Here is a 17587-nt window from a genome sequence, read left to right as displayed (position 1 = left end):
CTGAAAATAACAATATGACTTGAGACATCCAAAAATACAGAACTTTAAGACAAAAGAGTAAATATAATGATTCAAAATTAATAACAAGCATAAAATGAACAAATATGTACAAAAAAGGGTATAGAAATAAAATCTGGAACATTTACATTTCCTAATTCATAACATAATCCACCTCTCTTTGCCTAGCACAAGTTTTGTCCATGCTACAACTATTTTCCTCTGATTTCTAATTCTTTCATTCATCAAATCTCTGAATATCTTTCACCCCGCCAATAAATATAATCCTCATTTTTGAAAAAGAAAGAAAATGGTGTCCACAAACAAAGAAAACAAAGCCAGTGCCCAATCTGCTAGCCAGGACCTGCTTAACCCTTAAATAGGGGCCCAGGTGGCAACTCCATTAACTGCACACCTGAATAAATGGAAGACGCTGCAAAATATGTAAAGAAACCAAGAAAGAAAAGTACAGATGATTAGGTGAACATACTTTTTAGAAATAGAATTAAATTATAATAGAACAGAGCCCTGATAAAACCATGACAGTAAACATATTTTCTCACCGAATCACATTGACATTCTTTGATTCATCTGATGATTACTAGGTTCTTATCTTCATGACTTCAAACACAGTCTCATTTTCCAGAATAAAAAAGCATGTGCTGTAACTATTTAGAGGTACGTATTCTGAAAACTGCATTCTGTCAAAAGAGCTATCCTGGGTTGCGTCGCTGGGGTCTTTACAAAAGAGTAAAACTGATGTTTCAGTTGCAAAATTATACTTGTTATAAGGCTCTGCTGTAGCTTGTCATGTGTTAGCAAGTGGTGCCACATTTCATAGATCCATCCATCCATCCATCCATTTTCCAACCCGCTGAATCCAAACACAGGGTCACGGGGGTCTGCCGGAGCCAATCCCAGCCAACATAGGGCACAAGGCAGGAACCAATCCCAGGCAGGGTGCCAACCCACCGCAGGACACACACAAACGTATCTTCAAAATATCTACAATCTGTGACATTCATATAACTCAGGGAAGAGCGGCCAAAAGACACAAGATGGCCTGTTATGGTTCTCCACTTTGCTGTATTATTTTTGTCACTCTAAAATCTGAATGATTTGTTGTCTTTCCATTAACTAACCAAGCAGATTTTTCCTATAAGATATTACATCTCTTACTCTCTCCTCTTTTCTTTTATTTTGCCTTTCACCGTTTACCTGGTTTAGTCATGGAATGGTACCTCCTCTGTGGTCAGGTCCTGTCTTGTGCCCTGTGCTGTTGGGATACACTTCCAAAGTTGTATCAATCAGATTTGGTTACTGGGTGGGTTAATTGGATTTGGTTACTTTGGTTGCTTATAGCCTTAAACTATCTGACTTAGCAAAATGAACAGCACTGTACCATGACCAGCAGAACTTAAATTAAAATGATAACAATTAATTAATCATTAATAAATTAATGATTAATAATCGTATGTGATTAAAAAGATTAATCCTGCATACCCTGCTCTTCTATATTTAGTCAAAGCCAGTTATTAACCATTATACTCTTTTCATCTTTACTACTAGCATTAGCGTTTGACTGCCAGTAAGTTATTTCATGTTTTGTATAATAACTTTTAGAGTGGGCTGCACGGTGGCGCCCTGCCCGGGGTTTGTTTCCTGCCTTGCACCCTGTGTTGGCTGGGATTGGCTCCAGCAGACCCCCGTGACCCTGTAATTAGGATATAGTGGCTTGGATAATGGATGAATGGAACTTTTAGAGTTAACATAAAGAAGTGACCATACAAAAGCATTCATACTATTTTGATTAGAGAACATGATGAAATCTAAAGCACACAATATCCAATTATGCAGCACAATATGATTTGGAAGTGTTACAGTTAACAGAGTGAAAGTACTTCTTAGCAAAGAACATAAATAATAAAGGCAAAGACAGCTTGTGGGGAACAGCAGGTACTGAAGAAATCATGACATTCTTTTTCAGTCTATACCTAGTCTCATTATTTTCCCATCTCATTTCTTATCCACATTTTTTATTAAAAATGATAGTATCCTGGAGCCTGTTTTCTGACAGGTGTTTGTCAAGAAAGACATTAGTTTGTGGGCTTCAAAGTCTAGTCCGGTCTAATTTAATTACGCTTTTGACGTGCGACCGACAGAAGAGGTGGATACATTTTGTATCGCTGCCACACATTACTGACAGCAAGCCGTAACTTCCAATCTAACTGAAGGCTTCATCATGATAGCACACAAATTAATTGTGTTAATTAATAATAGGAGACCACTGCATTCTCTTTTCCTCAGACAGCAGAATGTAATTAGTTGAGTTTTCTTTCCAGATGTCATGTCTTGAAAAATATGGTACACTCATTGATATATGACAGGATGAACAGAAGACATGTTGTGCTGCTGAGTGTCACGAGTGACTGAAATCTAGTCTGGATATAAAGCATAAGTCAACTATGAGAGGCCAATGCACAATCTCACATGTATACTCTTTGCTCAATAACTGTACTTTAAAACAATTTGTAGTTATTAACAGAGGCAGTTTGTAATGCACGTCACTGTCCGTTCCACCAAATATTTCTAAAATATCTACTTAAATTTATTAGGAAATGCAAAATAATCATGAAATAAATTTGATTATTTGCACAACATCCCTGTTGTCAGCACAGGTCAACAATCATTATAAATTGGTTCCTACTCGTATTTGTTCACACCTATATTTCCTGTGTGAAGGGTGCCAGCCAGAGTGTATGCAAGTCCTTTATCTGTTGAAATGCAGGTGACCAGAGGCTGCCCTTTAATTGGTTGCTTTCAGATATTTCCAGGGATGCTGCTCTTGACGCCACAGACACTCCCACATTTATTGGCAGGGAAATAGCATTGTTTTAGGTTTTTTAATCTAATGTGATTGGACGATCGTCGACACACTATTTCACATTCAGGTCAATGGTTCACAGTTCACACCTACCATTAATACAATAACAGGTGAGTGAGCGTGAATTTAGGGAGATTGTAACTTCCAAAGAGTGGAACTTCAGAAATTAAAGAAAATTTGATTATTTCTTTAATGAAACACCCCTTCATAAATTATTCACTTGAAGAAAAAAACAAAGATAAAGGAGCTTGAACCAGACCGACCTGACATAAGAATTTAGCAGCAGGCAAATGATCGAGGACAAGTTCACAAACAGACTTTTTCCCAATCTTGTTATGACAAATGGAGTTGGCTTACTGGAAGTGGTGTAAGTAATGCCTTTTTTGCTTTCCTGTCTGCTGTTTTGGCACTAAAGTGTTGTGGATGACAACAAAGGTAGGAGACCTAAGACATCTTTCTGAAAAATGCAAGCAACATGAAAGTAGCCGCAGTCATCTAGCCCAGTGTTTTTCAACCAGTGTGTCACGGCACAGTGGTGCACCATGTAAATAATAGAATAGTACACTTGGGTCTGAACCCGAGAGGGACAAGCTCCACAGGTGGTCGAGACCTGTCTGACGAAGATAGGTCTACCTGGATAAGCTGGCATAAAAACAGCTAAACGATTACCATGTTAGAGCACTTTGAACGTATCTCTTGGCTGCTAGAGTCCATCTGTCTGAGTATGTGGTGTGAAATGAATAGCCCTGACACATGAAAAAGGTTTGGAGCAGCCACCCACATACTTGAATCCAGGCTGCAAAAAGGCAAGTATTAAGTACAGATATGTACAGAGTTGAGTCCAGAACAGAACTGAGTAAAAGCAGGATGTGGTCTGACTTTTATGGCTGGTTGGCGGAGGTGACGTTATCGGGGCCGGAAACCAGAAGTGACATCATCGGGGCTGGAATCAGGCAGAATCTCCCGTGTTTGGTCTGTTAAGGATATTAGAGAAAGATTTAGCGCACCCTGCCACCCCCTGGCCTGGAGTGGAATTACCTTCTATTGGTTCTTTTAAGCTGCCTCCCATGAGCACATGTGTGACAGTAGTCACCAGCGAGCCTCACAGTGCTGGTGGATATTGGGCATACAAGTTGCATCTGAGGCAGAGAGGGGTGGGGTGAAGCACCTTGGAGATGCCAGCAAAGTGCTCACTAAGTGCTGTGTCTGCGAACGCTGATCTTGGTCCTCCCCTTCGGGTAGTTGAGCAAGTGTATGAGATATAATGTGTACCTTGGGATGATTTTGGTTACAAAAAGTGTATCACCACAGAAAACACTTTGGGAAACACTGATATGGACAATAGTATGAGGCTAAGTTTTTTTGGCAGGTTTAGTGAAATGACTCAGTTTGATCAGAAAATAATTGAGAAATTGTCAGACCTGAAGGAAAGAAGGGCAAAATTTATGTTCAAGGAAATATAGGTATCCTGATTATAAATGCGGAATAAGATTTAGGTTGGACTTGTCCTGTGGGTGTAGTACAAGATAGGTTGGGGTGCGAGTTATGTTTTAAGATGTGGGGGTCTGTGAATCTTACAATGTGAATTTGAGCCCAGGTGAGATAAGCCTGGCAAACCTACATAAGACTGCTCAGACTGACAGCAAGTGTATGATACAGGTATGGTGGGAATAACTCTGTGCATGTGGTAAATGATAAACTGGGATGCAAAACTTGAGAAAAATCAGAGGACTAGCGATTGTATGATGTGGGTTTATGGAATACAATGGAAATGGCCAAGGACTGGGCACTCAATTAGCAGAGGAAGAATAAGATTTTGATTGGACTTATGCTATGAATGTGTTATAGGACAGATGGAAGTGTACATTATTGGAATATTACAGAGGTGGGGTGCAGACATTACTGTGTGGGTTTTGGCAGAATGGGGAACTGGGCAAGTTGGCAGATGATTGGGCAATTTAGAGACAGGTGTAGTATAAAGTTTTGATGGCAGGTGTACTTGTTCCTTTCCAGATCTCTTGGGCAAGTCATGGGAAGTATAAGGGGACTACAGATGTCACGGACTTAAGTTTTGGAGCAAAGAAGAAATGGGAAAGCTGGCATCAGATTGGGCAGTATGATGGAAAGAATGTAATAAATGTGTGCCTGAATTTGTCCTATGGATCTGATATTGGACAGGCCAAGATATGCATTGACACTATGATGAGGACCACAGCACTTCCACCCCATTAATCCTCACATGAACAATCAGGTGGGAGGAAAGTCAGAGAACTGAAAGCTTCATGCAGGTAAGGGGAGTACATACAAAACTTACAGGAACAGTAAGACTCTTCTTGGATTTAAACCCAGTGTCTTCGATCTGTGCAGTGGTGGCTGACATCTTACCAGCAATAAAATGTAGTCTCAGCATATCCAGCAAAACTGTTTGTTTTATTTCTTGCTTTTTGAAGCCTGTTCTTTAGTAACATCTTTCAATATTGTAGGGAATGTCCACTGTAAGGACTATGATATTAAGTAAAAATGATGACTTCTTGTTTTATTGAGTTATACGAAGTATACGGTAAATTAAAGCAATTATAAATTATATTCAATAGCTAAACATTTTCATTATTCATATACAGCTAACCTTTTGTCATTCATAATCATTTATTCCTAATTTAAAAATAATCACTGCTTTTTAGGGACCATGCATTAAAAATGTTGATGTCTTTTGCTTTTGTAATGTTCTGTCTGATATTTTTACTCATCCCAGTTCTTGAAATTGGCAGAAAACTAAACTATGCATTAGGTTGTTAATTGAATTACTCATTTTTTTCATATCTTACAACCTTTTGAATTTTCAATTATAGATGACAAATGCACGCTGTAATTTCTCAGATTGTTGGTAAGTTGTATTAGGTTAATTTGTTTTTAATTCTTATACTTTAACAATATCCCCCATGGCTCCGTCCATGTAGTAGTGAAATGGGACAAACTTTAAAAATCAACAAAAAAAATTTAATAATTCGGATTGAGAAGAATTTATATTGATAGCTTTCATATCCAAGGGCCTCTTGATATACAGTAGTTTTGGTTTTATTATCAGGGGTGAGAATGTAGCTGTGATCTCTTTGCCAAAAATGTAAAAAAGTTAGGAAGGTAGGTACGCTCCAACGTCAAACGTTGCCACTGTATATGATCATCTTCAGCTCTGACAGGAGAGCATCTCCCTCGTGGGGAGAACAGCACGTGGTCGTGATTCCTATGCCAATGAGCAGGTACCCTCTAAATACACGTAGCTATGATCTCTCTCTCAAAAATGTCAAACGTTACTCCTTAATAATCTGTAGATGATAATGTCTGCTGAAAAAACAGCAACTAGCTAAGCAGAGGCAAGATATACTCTAACACATGGCAAGAGGTAGAACAACTCAAATGGAGTCTGGCATGTGACTGAGGATGGCCCCACCCGGCTCTCCATTCCTGAAGTCCCATCTCCCCCTAACCCTCGGCCCTCAGCCTGTCTCTTGGATTCACGCAAATTAATTAGTGCCGGAGCCAAACTATGATACTTAGCATGAAGAGAGTTTGCAAAATCAACCGGAATGTTCAAGCAAATTATAGAAGAAAACCCTATCTAAAACCGTTAAACAGTTATGCCTCAGGGCATATCTTACATCTGTTTAGCTAGCGAACGAGAGAACTACTTAATGGATTTAAATCAGGTTTTTTTCCATAATTTGCTGAACATTCTGGTTGATTTTGTGACTTCTCTCATCGCGCTGAGAATCATAGTTCACCAACTGGAGTGATGTTCATGGGCCTTTCTCACTGTCCTGTTTCACTACTATGCAGGGGCTCAGGTAAGCTGAGCAGGAGGGGGCACTGCCACTAACTCTTAACTATTTCTGGTTTCCTCCCCGGTGTCGACCTGTCACCTTGAGTTTATGCCTAGATCTGCCCCACTGTGCTTTGCAACTGCCACTCCTGCCAAGACCCAGAAGAATATAAGTGGGGTGCCGAGCCAAGGAGGTCATTATTTAACACTTAAAAAAAGCAGACACAGAGAGCTTAAGGAGTGTTTGGTGTTGAAAGAAGCACAAACCTTTTATTACTCCATGATTCTGCGTCTCTGTGGGACACTGTTTTTTGAATTTTGTTTTTCTTTTATTATTAAGTGTGTGTGACTGGCCTGGCACCCAAAGATTTCCAAAGACTTCAGTATAGTTATATATATAAAATCTACTACTTATGTGTGGTCTTCGGAACAAAAAACAACCCAAAGACTCGTTAGCAGTTTCACTATATTCGTGAACTTGGAGAGGCATCAGCTAACTCTTAAGAATTACCCAGGGCAGAGGACGTGGACCACCTGTGCTTGCTGCCCCACTGGCTGTCATAAGAAGACACTGGCGATACCATATCTTAGCAATATTGGTGGCATATGAGTCTTATTAATGTTTCTCTCAAGAAAATTCCTCCTGCTAGATAATGCTTTTAGTGAATACCTCAAGCATTGCCCTCTGTTGTTGAGGTGTTTTACTTGCACTTTGTTGAACCACGCTATTTGTTTCATTTTGACATTGTGTCTCTTCATCTATGTTATTAACATGACATTGTTGTTGTGTAGCGGTGTTTCCTGCACATAGGTCATTCATGGTGAGAAATAAGGTGCATGAAATTGCCAAAAAAATGTAAAAGTGGCTGTTGCTGAGCGTAGGCAGCGTGGACTACTCCATATAGACAGGGGTCTTTCATTTAAATATTTGCAATTATTAGTCAGGCTGGGAAGAGTAACAGAATTAACCTGATTTAGACTTGGTTTACATGTGATATGTGATATTTACATTTATGAATTTGTTGGAAAAAAAAATCAATATATACAGTACCACTTTTGGTTGTTTTGAATTCCTCACTGCTTAACTGGTACTTGGCCCCATTATCAGACTCCGATGTTCTTCCAAAAACTAAAAGTTTGCAAAGCAGGTTGTCATAATGTAATATCTTCTGCAATCAGTTGAGTGTGTTTTACATTGGTTTTCCTCATTTTATTTATTTACTAGCGAAAGGGAGCCGATCGAATCGGGCTACAAAATCTACATTTGTGAAATCCATACTTTCTCTGCAAAGAATTATTTGGTTTTTTAAGTTCTTAAAATGATTTTGTTATCATGGCACTGATTTGTGCTTAAAATAGACCTTTTTGGCCAATGTAATGAAGAGTTTCCTGTTTAAACGGGGCTGCGAGACGTGAACTCAGCTCTTCGGCACACATCATTTGATTTTTTCGGGAAACAAATTTTCAAAACAAACCTCATTTTACGACTGTAATCAGAGTCGGAGTAATAATTATGTTGGCGTGGTCATTTAAGATCTGAGATTGACTAAAATTTAAACAATGACCGTTGTTAATACCCAGTCGTCATTACTCAGTTTGCCAATAGATGTCAGAAGGACGGATGCCAAAACCGAACTGCCCAAAGATAGATTTCGACGTACCAAGCAAATGGCGATACGTTCTAAATTACTTACGGTTCCGGAGCTGTCGAAGGGTTTAAGTCAGTCGACGATGTTAGTCCTGGAAAGTACGCCCCACCAAACCAACGTTCCAAAAACCAACCGAACTTACTGTTATCTGCTTGAACCAACACTGACTTGCTATACTCGGCCGTCCAGCGGCGTCACTGAAGCATTCGAACATTCTTAGCCAATCATGCAATACTGAGTCCACGTTTGCCACGTTATGTTCTAACTACATAGACAGAGTCTCATTGCATGGTTCTAACTTGTATTGAGTCGAGGTATTGATGCGGACACCATACATACGGATAGTATAAAATTATATATAAGGATTCGTTTTTTCAAATTGATTTCTTGAATCCAAGTTATGGTAGTTATGGTATCGCACACAGAACCTTGCGCTTTATTTTTTGGTTTGGTGTATTGCTCAGTGTTTTTGTGGATTGTAACAAAATGTTTTGTGCTTCATTTTGTGGATGTAGTTTTCCAGCATGGTGGTGTAAGGTGGTTGTTTGGTGCTAGTTGAATAGGCATATGCTCGAACTAGCCACTTGTAAGAGAGTCTGTACTGTGTGCTCTTAAACATTTATAGTATTGGTGCGATAACATCATGTGTCACATTAATATCAGTACTCAAAGCAAGTAATAGATTATTGATGCCATGAACAATATGGTGGTATCTGTGAAAAAAATGCATAACATACTGATGCTTTCCAGAAAAGCCCAAAAACAAAATGCTATAAAAAAATCATTAGAAAATGTTATTTTAACATCAAAGAAAAATAGAAATGTGGGCATTATTGTTTAATTCTGTTACCAAAACAACAGTAATAAACACAATAGTAAAATCACACAAATCAGTGCTTTTCTAATGGAATTCTGGCATTACTTTGCTCTGTGACTTGCTTATTGTGTTTTTTTTTATTCATTCTTACAGTTAACACAATTTGAACACGACTAGAATTAAATGTTCAAAAACAGAATCCAGTGGATGAAGCTATTTAAGTAAAGTTACCCTCCCCAAACAATATTCAGTATTCAGTCACGGACACACTGTGTACTCATTGGTTACTTTGTCACATTGATGAATTGCACGTGTGTAAATAATTAGGAAGGAAAAAACAAAGACTTAAAAAACAAGCGTTTTCTGTTGCTATTCAAGTTTCCGTGTCCTCACATGCACTAAAATTTGATGCTGATGCTTCACCATTTAGTGGCTTTCCCTCATTAACCTTAAGCTGGTTACTTCTTACTGTATAACAGCCATGGGAGGATTTGCAGACTAAACAGCAGTTCATTTTATGTTTCAGACCAAAAGCATTTAGTAATTATGATGCTATAAAAGGGTGCGCCCTACCAGAAAAAAGTGGGGAATGTTGGACTATATGTTGCATATAAATTTAAAATTGAAACAGAGAGGTTTATTTACTACATAATTACAGTATTTTTTATCATTACTTTTTTTTAGTGCATTCAGGACATAATACTAGTGTTTCATTATTTTAAGATCCCTTTAGAGCTTTTAAAAATATCATCTGTAAAAATGTATGCATGAATTCGAAAATGTTTCCCTTGTTTAGAATAATATCAGCAGGTAGAGGCAATGTCATCATACGAACTCTCAAGTTCTTAAACCTAGAAAAGTTAATGTTCTTAAACAAAATCAGGAAAACTTCAGAAATGACTGTTCAGCGATCTCACTAATTAGAGAGGTATGGAGAGCTGAAGTTGATCTTTGCAGCAATGAAAACAAAACAAGGACCTGGTCTGGATAGGACAACAGGTCATAGCCGGCCATACCCACTCTCATCCTGGATAATTTATAGATTCCAGTTAGCTTAGCCCGATGATTTGATGAAAGGAAGCTGAATTGCCTAAAGTAAACCCACACAAAGGGGAAATAGCAACACCACACACAGAGTGGCTAGGCTGTGAATCAAACCAAGGAGTTGCAAGCAAACTGTTTTAGCCATTGGGTTGCTGTGCCACTTATCTAACGGATAACCTTTTTGTTTACAATTAGTGGACTAAATTGTATATAAAAAAAATCAAAGAGAAGAAAGTGAGACTCATATATTAAAATACATGTCCCAAGTACAGTATAAATCACAATTTGTAGTGCCTTTTCAACTTCAGAATGGCAGCAGAGAAGGACCAGCTAATTAAAGAAAGAGATCAGTGAAAGCAGATTCTCAGCAAAAGCTGTTATACTTTTCATTTTAATGTATAAAGTGAATGAACTTGTTAGAAAATACTTGTGTTGATAAAATAAAGAAAGAAATTGGAAAATTACAGGATGTCTAATTTAAATGGAAGGGAATTTAAAGGCAGGAATTAATTGGAATGAAAACTTGAAGCCAGCAATTAGCTTTTGTGTTAATTATGCCAAAGTCATCTGCCAACATTTCATCAGTCATCTGCTTTCTACAATGTGACTAACTGGCATGTACATACTCGTAAAACCATCTTTAAAAAGATCAGAAGAGCTTTGCAAATCTGCTCCCAGATGCACAATTCCACTCCCTCTAACACTACACTTTTGATCTACCAAATAAACCTGCTTTTCTGCCTGCAGCTTGTAAAGACAATTGCTATTTCATTTTTTCACATTTTTTGTCATAAAGTGCAAATCTTAATAAATATTAACACTCAATGTAAAAACATAGTATTTTATTAGTTATATGCAGTATCTTCAAAATATAATTTGAAAACAGTTCTGCAAACAGTTCCCACACAAATTCCACCTGAATCAATGTTCACTCCTTAACTAACATTATCATTATTATTTTCCTAACCTTTCATCCATCCATCCATTTTCTGAATCCACTTAATCCAATTCATGATCATTGGCAGCCAGAAATGGGCACTAGGCAGGCATTTACTCCTACACAATTCGTTTTAGGGACTCCAGACACTAAAATGTGCAGAAACCTCAGAGTACATAGTGAAAAACTTACTCAAACATGTGTGGAACATCTGGCCAGGTTGTGAACCCAGAATTTCTGAGGCAGTAGTAGTGAGCACCATAAAGCTCCCCAGTGGCTTAAGCTTATTTGTAAAAATACTATAAGGTTCTGTCCAGTAGAGGGCCTCATTACACCTTGCAAAGGGTCCTGCTACGAGTGTATTATATTGGACAGACTGCATGGCTGTTTTAATAAAAAATTAGGTTTCAGAACAGCTAAGACCATTAGCGAAAGAGCTAGGAGGATAGCCAGAGCGTGGTGCATGGGGTTTAAACCTGAAGTGATTCCTGGAGGAAGTTATTATTTATTATTCTGGTTATTGAGTTTGTAGGACAAGGGCTCAGCTAGAGGATAAACAAGAAACTAGAGGGAGTAAAGTTATGGAAGTTACTGTATATGGAGTAATGTGTGTTTCGCACTATTTTAACACAGCATTCTCATGGCTTCATTTTAGCTTAATCCTGATACTCTCTATATTCAATGAATTATCATTATCATTCATGGTGGCTCCGAAATCCGTACTAATCCCTACTTTTGTTACTGTTCTTTTTTGTTTTTCTGTGGTGGCAATCTGTGCCATCACCACCCGATCAAAGCGCAATGATGTCCCTACATTGATGGATTAAAGGCCAGAAGTCCAGATGACCATCATCATCAAGTTCTTCCATTATGAACCCTGAATACCATGAGGACAGATTGAGGTTATTTATGTATTTTAATTAATATTGCATAATTGTATGTTTTAATATATTTTGTCTTTGTTCTCTTTCTTCATCCTGTAAAGCACTTTGAGCTACATTATTTGTATAGAAAGTGCTACTGTATATAAATAAATGTTGTTGTTACAGAGCATTGTGTGTTTGGCACCCCATATAGGCCTGACGGGATGTCAGGATCATTTATTTCTCCTCATTGTTCCTTATGCAGCGTGAGTTCTTGTAATGGTGAGGGAAACATTATTAGAGGATCTTGGGCATCTGATCCTTATTAGAGGATCTTGGGCATCCTTGGGCTGAAAAGAGATAAGCAGGTAAGGTAACGTGGGGTGATAGACCTACATCAGTAAACCAGTAGCAAAGTTTAATATATACTTCAGAAAGTGTGTGTGGCTGAGCCAGATGAGGAGTGATGGGTTCATTACACTCAGTCTGAGTCAGAATTCTGGCAGCAACATTTGGATTAAATATAAGTGGTTGAGGCCCTAAGTAGAAAACTTCTGAAAATGCAGATACCGTATATCATTAGAGTGACTGGCAATGCCCTGCTAAGAATGGGCTTGGGACCATACAAACATGGACAGAATGGGTAGAAATGAAAAGAGCTTCAGTTTTATTAACAAAAAACAAAAAAACTGTTACAGGTAAAAAGAACAAATGCTATTAGAATTAAACTAATTGTGAAAGGGTGTCTTCTGTATTTCATGATAAGTTATTTCTATTTTATTTTATTTTGTACATTTTCTTTATGATTTTAAGTTCAAATAAGCTCTTTTGCTCATCTGGAATTGAAATTATGACTCCTTTATTTCTAATAATGCTATCACAAATTCTGTAAACCGCAATATTCTTGTATTATAAAATTATGTCCATAATACAATATAAAGCGGCACAAAAGCTGCTACAGGGAAATGCTTTTTTGGCAATGTAAGTAATTTTTTTTTACTAGATTCAAGGCTTCCTTAATCCCACTAACCAGTTGCTTAAACATAAACGTAGCTTAAAAATCACTTTTGAACTGTTGGATTAATTTTATGGGAGTAATTATTTTAAAACAATGTTTAGTATAGTGCATTGTTAAATAGTTACTTTTTAGAAAATTTGGAATGACTGACTTTTTTTAGGCATGCTGGCACAGTGGTTAGCTGCCTCACAAACTCACGAGTCAGGGTAAAAATGTTGTCTTCATTAATGTCTCATCTAATGTGGTCCCTGTGTCCAGTGCTACCAGGATAGGCCTCAGCTCCCCTCCTCTTCGAATTGGATTCAGAAGATTTAGTGATAGACGTCTCTTTGTTTATTTTTTTTTCTGAGGCTATCACAGGGTTAGTGCTGCTGCCTTTTCACTCCAGGACCCCAGTTGGATTCCCACCTAGGGCCCTACTTGACTCGATTTTGATGTGCAGATCCTCTTCATCCACATCCCAGCGGCATTAAGCAGTTTTATGTACTTGGAGATTCTAAATGGATTCAGAACGAGCTGAGATGTAGATGGAGACGAGTGTAGATGTGTTTGTGAGGGTGCGCTCTATGGAGAATGGATTCCTGTCTTATACTTAATGCTGCAGGGATGGGCTCTAATGTTTCCACAACTGTGTAATGAAGAATGGTGCTTAAACTGAATGAATGAATACATGATTTTTGTTTAAGGTTCATGACAACCCAAATTTAATCATTCTAAGGCTGACAGGTTATTTAGTGAAGTTGCAGCTCAGATATTATGGTTAGTACAGACTTTCTTTAATTCTGACCAGTATGCTATGCAGTCTTACCACCTTAACAACACTCTGATAATAAAATATCTAAATTTTACATTTAAACAAGTAAAAATAAGCAAGAATGAAAGCAAAAGTATCAAACATACTGAAGACTGAAGCTTTATTTCAAGGTTAGGTGTTCTGGAGCTTCTAATCTTCAGTTTCATTAGCTGAAGTGGCAAGGCAGAAGTGGATTGTCAGATTTCATTGAAAACTGGTATCTACCATCAAGAATATAATCACATGATATAACAGATGAAGACTTGATTATTTTTAGCTTCTCTGATACTGCATTTCCATTAGAGAAAAGTAATAAGTTCAAATGGCCTCAGAAATACCTTTAGAAATTTTCAATATAATTTTTGTCAATTTATACTAAAATGAATATGCAATAACTTTGTTTGGTCTTGTCTTTCTATGTTTACTTCAAAATCAGTTGATCAGAAATGAATGAAAAAAACTTGTTAGGTTATAATTATATCATGAACTCATACCCTGTGGGTAGCAATTTTTGATAAACTCATTACTATACTTACAGTAAAAAAAATCCTGTTAGTTATACACTTCATATGGTATTATATCATTTAAAGGAAAATGTTGACAAGATAAAGCACAATTTCTTCTATCTTAAATGTTGTAAAGATTAAATTACATAATGCAAAATAAAGATTATTAGCTATTATTTACCCTTCATATCATCTTTCATGTTCATTGAAACACTTTTTCAGTACAATAGAGTTCAATTTAAAATTTTGTTCTGTGATAAATATTAATACATTCACATATACTTATTTTACCCACATTCTTCTTTCATCTGATAAATCAAAGTTATAAGAAAATATAAAATCTCATTTCTCAAATATATCTGTTAAACAGGATACATGTTCTGTGCAGATCAGACAGAAAGAAAGATGAAAATGTACCTATTGTAATGGCATTTAAAACTAAAATATATAGTGCAAATGTGGTATCTTACCTTTCTATCTGTTTTCCTTTGGGAGAGGTAGAGAATTCCCAAATCCCCATACAGAGAAGTGTAGTCCCTTCCAAAAACAGAAAGTAGCAAAAACAACAACAACAAAAAAAATCCCAACCTTCGATATTATACAGAAGTGCAGAGAGTAGAGGCTTCTCTTGAAGTTCCTTTTCAATGTGGCAGCATTCCCTGAGCTGAGGGCCAGTCCAGGATTTTGGGGAGATCAATGCAGTATTATTACACAGAAGAAGAAGAAAAAAAAAAAAACTGATATCTTAAAAAACAGAGTAAGAAAAAAGAGGCACGAGAGAAAGGGAGAAGAGCAGAAAAACAAAATTAAAAATAGTATAAAAATACTGGAGGAAAGAAAAAAGAAATTGGAAATGAATAAAGTGCATAATGTAGCAACTGTGCAGAGGCAGAAGGATAACTGAATCCTAGACAGATATACAGTAGTGTTCATCGAGGATCCGACAGAAAAAAGAAGCAAAGGCACATCCCACACATTAGCAATTTAAACACCTTCCTGCGTGTATGAATGAGTGTGTGTTAAGAGCAAGGGGGTGTTCACAAGCACTTTGCTTTTATTTGTATGCCTTCTTTTGTAAAAAAAAAAAAAAAAAGGATAGATAGATAGATAGATAGATAGATAGATAGATAGATAGATAGATAGATAGATAGATAGATAGATAGATTTTCATATTGCCCAGCACATACACACCATCTGTACACAAATACAGAATTAGATCTATCTGACTTTGGAACTGCAATCACCAGAGAGTGTGAGCGCATAATTAAACTGCCTGACACTGGAGAATTGCATCCTTTAAAATCAATTTTTGAATTACACCTACATTTCTATAATGCGGATTCACACACTACATCCCTGCCTAATTGGAAATTGAGTATTAAAAGCGGCAGACCTTAACATGCCACAGTGCTGAGCCTCAGCTAAGGTAGTGTTTAAGGAGCCTTTCATGATCGTCTCTCAGTTTGGGATTTTATGCAGTCAAAAAGATTCTGTGTTTCAGTGGTGCTTTAACCTCACAGTCACGGTGGATTAGCAGGGCAGGATCTTGCTTGGTAACAGACCATCATTAAAGTACTATCACCGTCTGCAGGTTAGAAGGTAACTTAATCTCTCGTTCCAGGAAACAAGCCCGTTGGCACAGTGGGCATGACATTTTCACTGGAAATTGGGCAGACTGGAGAGTTGCCCTGGTTACAGTGGAGCCATACCTCAAATCTCAGCCTTTTTTTTTCTTTTCAAAAATGCAGCTGCATTGTCAGGCATTCCACCTTGTGTCCATGAAGGTAACTGCAAGATAAAAGTAAATAGATTTTTTTTCCAAGTGCTACAGTATACATCTTTAAAATAAGTTACATTACCTTTAAAAATGTTCTTCTTACAGTATTTAATATATGTTCAATACAAGTGTAACATATACAACAGTTTTATTGTATATGGAGAAAGTGAGCTAAACACTGGAGAAAAAGTAAAATTAAAATATAAAAAAGAAAAATGTTAAATTTGAGATTTCTTAACAAATTCTCCATGAAATGCATTAGGCCTGATTCACTAAATAACAGCAAATTCCTAAAGTAAAAGAGAAGTTCTTATAACTGAAGAAACATTACATTACATTTGATTGATACATACAACTATTATTCATAAACAAGAAAGAGTGAATTTTGTACTTTGAAACAATCCTAAAGGTAGCATATACAATAAGTAATGTTGTATGAACTAAACTACAGTACATAACAACAGGGTAGCCCAAAGCAATATGTTAAAATGTGAACGTAAATGTGACAGTATAATAAGTGGAGCACTTTCTCAGTCAGAAGATATGAGAATGTCATTGACAACTCAAGTTTTGCCTCATTCTATGCAGTGACTGAAACAAGATAAGATTGCAGTGTTTCAGGTGAAGCCTATGTTGTGAGACATTATTTTTTTTTAAACATTAAAAGGTTGTCACAAAGTCCACTCTGGGTCATAGCAAGGTTTGGGGCAGCCACCTGTATATTTGGTATCCTGGCTGCAAAATTTGCGAAAATGTAAACAGCACTGATGAGTCCAAAACAGAACTGAGGGAAAAGGGAAAAGGTGGAGGCTTTTGAAGGTGAAGACAGGAAGTGAGGTCAAAGGGGTCCGGGTCATAAGGGTCTTTAACCATAGGCTTGATCCCAGATGTGACATCACAGGGGTCGAAGCTGGCAAGGTCTTCTTCCACTGGCTTAGACCAGGAAGTGACGTCAAGAGGGCCAGGTGGAATCTCCCGTGAATGGTCTGCAGGAAAGTGAGAAAAGAATCACTGCACTCTGCCACATCCCGGTCTGATTCGGAATTGCCCTTACTCAAGCCCTTTAGCTGCCTCCCATGTGCATGTGTGTGACAAGGTATATATGAAATTGGTGGATATTTTTAATCTCATTTCTCTAATAAAGGTCTGGAAATGGCCACTTTTAATGTATACCTGTGTAGCAGGGTGAATGATGAGGCAATGCAAACTTGGGTGCCAACCGGATAAAATCCTTGTTTAATTCAAACAAAGAAAGAAATCTTCAAAGGAAAATTATGTTCTCAATGACGTTATGTTGACAAGCCAATTGCTCTTTAAGTCAGTCACTTGGTGTTCACAAAAATACTCTTTCTATTGATGTCAGATCCAAATGAGAGAGCACCTTTGGAGATCGTCTCCCTTTTATACCAGAGGGACCGAAAAGGGCAGGGCTTCTTTGGCTCTGCTACCCTCATGGGGCAGTTTCTCAAATCTGTGAAGGGCATA

General features: G+C 37.4%; 1 protein-coding gene across 1 annotated transcript in view; it reads right to left on the bottom strand.

Moving 5' to 3' along the window:
- The window catches only part of LOC120539182 (putative thiamine transporter SLC35F3), a 75375-nt gene extending 60302 nt beyond the window's left edge, over window positions 1-15073 (bottom strand). The window contains exon 1 of the mRNA XM_039769014.1: window positions 14796-15073. Within this exon, the coding sequence (XP_039624948.1) occupies window positions 14796-14845 (50 nt within the window). The 5' untranslated portion in view covers window positions 14846-15073. The remainder of the gene's footprint in view (window positions 1-14795) is intronic.
- Window positions 15074-17587: the final 2514 nt, after the last annotated feature.

Source organism: Polypterus senegalus, chromosome 11, assembly GCF_016835505.1.
Source record: "Polypterus senegalus isolate Bchr_013 chromosome 11, ASM1683550v1, whole genome shotgun sequence".
Classification (NCBI taxonomy): domain Eukaryota; kingdom Metazoa; phylum Chordata; class Cladistia; order Polypteriformes; family Polypteridae; genus Polypterus; species Polypterus senegalus.
The sequence above is the reverse complement of the archived record's forward strand: the minus strand, read 5'-3'. Positions and strand labels throughout refer to the sequence as shown.